The sequence below is a fragment of the Engystomops pustulosus genome, chromosome 5, assembly GCF_040894005.1.
Source record: "Engystomops pustulosus chromosome 5, aEngPut4.maternal, whole genome shotgun sequence".
In the NCBI taxonomy this organism is placed as follows: Eukaryota; Metazoa; Chordata; class Amphibia; order Anura; family Leptodactylidae; genus Engystomops; species Engystomops pustulosus.
The window spans coordinates 108,115,723-108,121,722 of NC_092415.1; the positions used below are offsets into that span (position 1 = coordinate 108,115,723).

Sequence of the window (6,000 nt, forward strand, 5' to 3'; positions counted from 1 at the left end):
TACTCTAATCTCTTTAGAGGAGATTTTATTAACTTTTGGATGTGTGGAAAATGCATTTTATTTGGGCCGTTCACCATAACATAAAAATAATTTGTTATCTTTATTTTATGGATCACAAACGCAGCAATACCAAATATGTGGTGTTTTTTGTGATTTTGTACTTTATTAGATGTTGCTGTTTAGAGGACTAATTTATTTTTATTAAAAACCTTTATTGTTTTAAAAAGGTTCCTTTCATTGCTTGTTCAAACTCACATTGAGCAAACACAGTGCAATATAAATGTATTGCATTGTGTTATGTAACCCACTGAGCATGCTGCACATGATCAGTAGATTAATTTTGGGTCCAGTTTGGAGACAGGGCCCAGCATTCAGAGGAGATCGTGCAGCCTCAGGGTACTCACTGAACCCCTGGGCTGCTATCCAAGGATCACCCTCTTGCCCCCAGTAAGCAGGGAGTGCGGGTCTGATCCACATCGGAAGCCCCTTGCGCGTTGCGGCCATGCTTGAACGCCGAGTGTAAGAGATTAACTTCCAAGATCGGAGGAATCTCCGATCATGGTTGTTAGCTGTAAAATGCAGCTGACGTCCGCAGCTTTTGGCACTGGTTACGCTTGTGAGCCGGTGCCAGAAGCAGGAGGTACTAGTACGGCACGGGTAAGAAAGATTTTACGACTTTCATTTCAAGCTCATAATGACACCTCCCTTTTATTCTTTGGGTCGGTCTGATTAAGGGAAAAATAAAACAAAATCTTTTGCCATATTGTGGCGCCAATAACTTTTTCATACTTGTGTATGGAGTCCTCTTTGTAAAGAGGCGTCTTCATTGCTAGCATTTTGGTCCCTTTTTAATCAAATTTATATGTTTTTCAAATGGCAAAAAAGTGGCAATTCAGACATTTGGGAGTTATTTTCTGTTAGGGTTAACTGGCATAATCATTTTTACATTTGATAGATCATGACTAGGACACGGCTATACTTAAAGGGGACCTACCACCACGATTCTACCTATAAAGGTAGAACGGGTGGTAGGTGGATGAATGGGACGTAAGGATAGCCCTTTTTGGGCTAATCCTTACGTCCCGGCTATCCTTTTGTAAACTTTAATCAGTTGATATGTTAATTTAATTTAGCGGCTACTGGGGCGTGGAGTAGCCAGACATGAGGCTACTAGTCGCGGCTACTCCACGCCCCAGTAGCCTTGTTCCTCCGCCTACCGGGTAATCTTCGGCGCGCAGCCCTCGTGCGAATATCCTGCGTTCTGCGCATGCGCAGGACGCAGGCCTACGGGTGCGCGGCCGTAGCTCCGAGGCCGGCGCTACTGCGCATGCGCAGACACCGGGTGCTCGGACGAGGGCGCGCAGCTACGAGGTGCTGCGCGCCGAAGATTACATGGTAGGCGGAGGAACAAGGCTACTGGGGCGTGGAGTAGCCGCGACTAGTAGCCTCATGTCCGGCTACTCCACGCCCCAGTAGCCGCTTAATTAAATTAACATATCAACTGATTAAAGTTTACAAAAGGATAGCCGGGACGTAAGGATTAGCCCAAAAAGGGCTATCCTTACGTCCCATTCATCCACCTACCACCCGTTCTACCTTTAGAGGTAGAATCGTGGTGGTAGGTCCCCTTTAACATTTTAATTTTTTTTATTTCTGATATAGGAAAAAGGGGGTGATTCTAACTTGGGTTTCCTTTATTTATTTTTTTACAATTTCTCAGGACCCATAGTGGGTATGATTGCTCTTCCCATAATGCTGCAATACTATAGTATTCCCGCAATTGTACCAACCCAAGGAATAAAGTTTAAGTGTCATTAGGTGTGCACAGTAAAAGTTGTAAAAACTGTGTCCACAAGAAAATGAGGGGGGTTTTTTTCTACAATTTCATTGGTATGAAATATGAAATGCCGTCAATACGAAATATACTTTGTTACCCCCCCCAAAAAAAAAACTTCACACAGGTCTGTAAATGGAAAAATAAAAAAGTTATGTTTTTTTTTTTAAGGCAGAGTGAAAAATGGAAATGCTAAAAATATGAAAATGGTCCTTAAAGGGTTAAAATGCAGCATTTCAAACAGTGTTTTTTGCCATGGTTTATTCAGTCAAATCTATAAAATCTCAATTGTGGAAAACAACAAACAATAATACTTACAGGTTTTATATTAAAACCAGCACCTCTCTTGCTGCGTTTTCGTGTTCGATTCATAGTGCTTTTTAGAAAATAGTATCTAAGACAATAAAACAACATATTAAAAATCTTTTTCATATTATCTCGTCTGTTAGGTCAGTTTTCAAGAAGTGTGCAGCTAGTCAATCTCTCGAAGTCTGCTCTACTATACATGGAAATGCATTTGGGGACAAACCTTTGCTGGTGCCTCACAGATCAGACATGGGATTTGAAATTCTTATATAGTATTGCTTAAATGGAACCTTTTTACATGTAATTCTGAGATGTTGCTGTGTTTCAGCAGACATGATTGCTGGGTTTATTGCATCTACATGTAGATTATGGATGCACAACCTTTATTGGTCCGAGATTCACACTGCGCAACTTCAAAGGGCCAACCTAGTAAACAAGTAGCCAAGAAGCGACAATGATGACAGTACACCACCCTGGAAACCAAATACTGCATTCATGCAACTACTCATAAGCACCTCATCCTAGGCAAAAAATAGTAATGGAGAACACACACACACAATTCATGAAAGGCGGGGTAGTGCCATAAGCAAGTTCCTACTCTCGCTTACCGCTAATCCATGACTACTTTAACATTTTTACACAGTAGGGCTCTGTCAGAATAATGAAAACTCGGTGGCAAGAACTGCACAAGTGGCATAAGATTTGGACAGGTAATGGACTGAATGGGGAGCAGACTCCTTTGGTCCGCCCTGTTAAGTCCTGGCAGAGTCTTCTTGATAAATTATCTAGAAACTGCCCTATTCACAGGAATGTAGCAAATCTCCTGAACATCCTAGACATGGAATGAACGTGTGCAGAATAATGTGGAATAAACACATGGGGGGGGATTTATCATACTCTTGTCTATACCTCTTGATGCACCTGCCAGCTTTTACACAAATTGTGTGAACTTTCAGCAATAAATGTTCACAGGCTTTTAGAAAGTGGGCAGGCACAAAGCAGAACACCGATTGCCGGCCCACACTACCAGCGGCAGCATCCTTTTGCAGCCCCTCCATGCTGACATAGCGTGGAGGTGACGTAGTCGCAAGAATAATCACAATTTCTTACAATAAATGGCGATTATGTAAATGCGTCTACGCCAAAAAAGCACTGATTAATTCCCCCTATATTCCATATACACAGGCATCAAGTAAATCCTCTGAAAATCCTAAAGATGAAAAAAGCAGGTAACATCATATAATTACATCATCCTACACATGGTTAGAAGTGTACAGTGTTTATTCCATTTGTTAAAGGACACCTGTCATCAAATCTGTGTCACTAGTCCTGTCACCTCTACCTGTTGGAGCAGCTCACAAGGATCCCATCACAGCCTTTATCTAGTTATTTCATACATTAATCATTGTAAAATCATCTATTCTTTATCATGTAAATTAGGCTGGTCACATGGTCAGAGGCAGTGATGTCACCCCTGTTACCCCTCCCCCTGCTCATGTCTGTGTGTAATGTATAGTAAAGCATTGCTGGTATCTGTGCTGCATCTGCTGACATGCTGCATCCTCCTAATATACAGGTGAGAGACACAGACATCAGCTACACATGAATCTGACATGTTCTGCTGTAACATGGCTGCCTGGAGCTGCTGTATCTCTCCTATACACACACACAGGCTGCAGGGGGCGTGGCCACCAGCACCAGGAAGCACATCATTATACAGCCTCACATCATTATACAGGCTGTCAGTCAAGCACTGGGGGTGTGGCTGTGCCTCCCACTCATGAATAGAGTGGACAGCTTGAATATGCTAATGCTTCATTGGACATTTCACAGGTCATTTACATACAGCTTTAGGACCTCATTGCTTAGGTTTACAGGCATGTAGAGGGACAATGAAGGGATAGAGGCAATGCTCTCTAATGGCAGTTTATGACAATATATTTAGTTTAGGGGGGTTATTTTGCATGACGGGTTCTCTTTAAAGAACCGGGAAGACACTACACATACGGGATATGTGTACCAAACATACATATATACGTGTATATGGAATATGGTACCATACAAACATACATGCCATACATACACACCAGACGCTACATACATGTATAAGGAATATGATGAGTACCATACACACCAGACACTACAAACATGTATATGGTATATGTATACCATACATACCAGACACTACATACATGTATATGGAATATGTGTACCAATCATACATATATACATGTATATGGAATATGATATCATACATACTTACATGCCATACATACACACCAGACACTACATACATGTATAAGGAATGTGTACCATGCATACCAGACACTACAAACATGTATATGATATTTGTATACCAGACACTTATATATGGAATATGTGTACCAAGCATACATATATACGTGTATATGGAATATGGTACTATACATACATACACACCAGACACTACAAACATGTATATGGTATATGTATACCATACATACATGTATATGGAATATAGTACCATACATACCAGACACTACATACATGCATATGGAATATATGTACCAAGCATACATATATACGTGTATATGGAATGTGGTACTATACATACACACCAGACACTACATAAATGTATATGGAATATGGTACCATATATACCAGACACTACATACATGTATATGCAATACGTGTACATGTCATCTGTTCATTCTATGTCTACGAAGCACAAAACACTGGACACCCCTCTCGGTTTCTTTTCTATGGTTTGTCCCGTAATATTACCTGGATGCTTTCAGTCACATTTACGCTCTGTTAATTTGTGCACAATGAGAGCGCTGTGGTGTTCATAAGTGATATACAGGGAATAGTTTTCACACACGGATGTACATGGCTCTACACCCCAAAACAGACCCAAACATGTGGAACCACAAGGGATCCTGAATATCTAACTACTATCTCGATACACAAGGGATTCATACAGACACACAAAGCCTGAGGAACTCACCAATATCATAAGCACCTCCAAGCACTAGAGGTAAAATAAAACGATGGTCATGCTAAGAATACTTCCGCACATTCGGCATCCATGATGTTTGAGCTCATTGAACAAGCTATAGTGTATAAAGAACATGGTCTTCCAAAAAATGGCCACCGAAATGCAGGACAGCAGAGATCAAAAGCTCTAGAAATGAGTTTCTACTGGTATGTATGATGTCACGGGAAGGGGTGGAGCACTCCCAATAAGGGGCGTGATCTTTACACATTTTCTTCTAATTGCTGGAGGCAGACAGTAATCTCTGATTACACCTGGAGGTGGCAGAGAGTGGATAGAAAGGACCAACTTCTGTATGCATTCCGTATACATTGTAGCAAGAGTTGTATGTTACATGGTTCAGAAGGACTGCTTCTCCCCAGTTATGGGATTTAGCTGGTCTATAAATTGGAAGGACCTATTCGCCCCCTAGTGGTAAGGTCCTTGATAGTTGTAGTATTTCGCCATCGCACAGTGTATTGGCTATTTCCCAGAGCTCATATAGCGCTGGTTCTCTCCAGTCATAGGGATTTACCGGCTCTACATAAACTTCTATTTCCCATAATCTGGAGAGACAATTTATTCCCCGAGTCTGGATTTCATCTCATAATTTTTGGCTTCTTCACAGTGAATTGGCTAAAGCCTCTTCTTCATAAGAAGCTTCTCTTATTACTGCAGTGACATTTTCAATTTTATTTGGTACCGTTTACAACATTGACCCAGGCTACGTACACACGACCATATATGGGAGCCAAAAAGTACACACTCATGTTATTGCCAGCTCACGGCCAGCATTCATGGTCATGAGGTTATGTGCAATCTTATGTGCGGTCATGGTGCGCTGAGC

General features: G+C 41.4%; 1 protein-coding gene across 12 annotated transcripts in view; it reads right to left on the bottom strand.

The window, feature by feature from the left end:
* LOC140133134 (uncharacterized) overlaps positions 1-5,285 on the bottom strand; it is a 75,921-nt gene extending 70,636 nt beyond the window's left edge. For 9 of the 12 annotated variants that reach the window (XM_072152840.1, XM_072152839.1, XM_072152837.1 and 6 more), the window contains exons 1-2: positions 5,127-5,285; positions 2,153-2,228 (exon numbers count right to left, since the gene is read on the bottom strand). In XM_072152840.1, coding sequence (XP_072008941.1) covers positions 2,153-2,206 — 54 coding nt within the window. In that variant the 5' untranslated portion in view covers positions 2,207-2,228; positions 5,127-5,285. The other 3 variants (XM_072152846.1, XM_072152845.1, XM_072152835.1) reach the window with 2 other exon arrangements.
* Between the last annotated feature and the right edge of the window lie 715 nt (positions 5,286-6,000).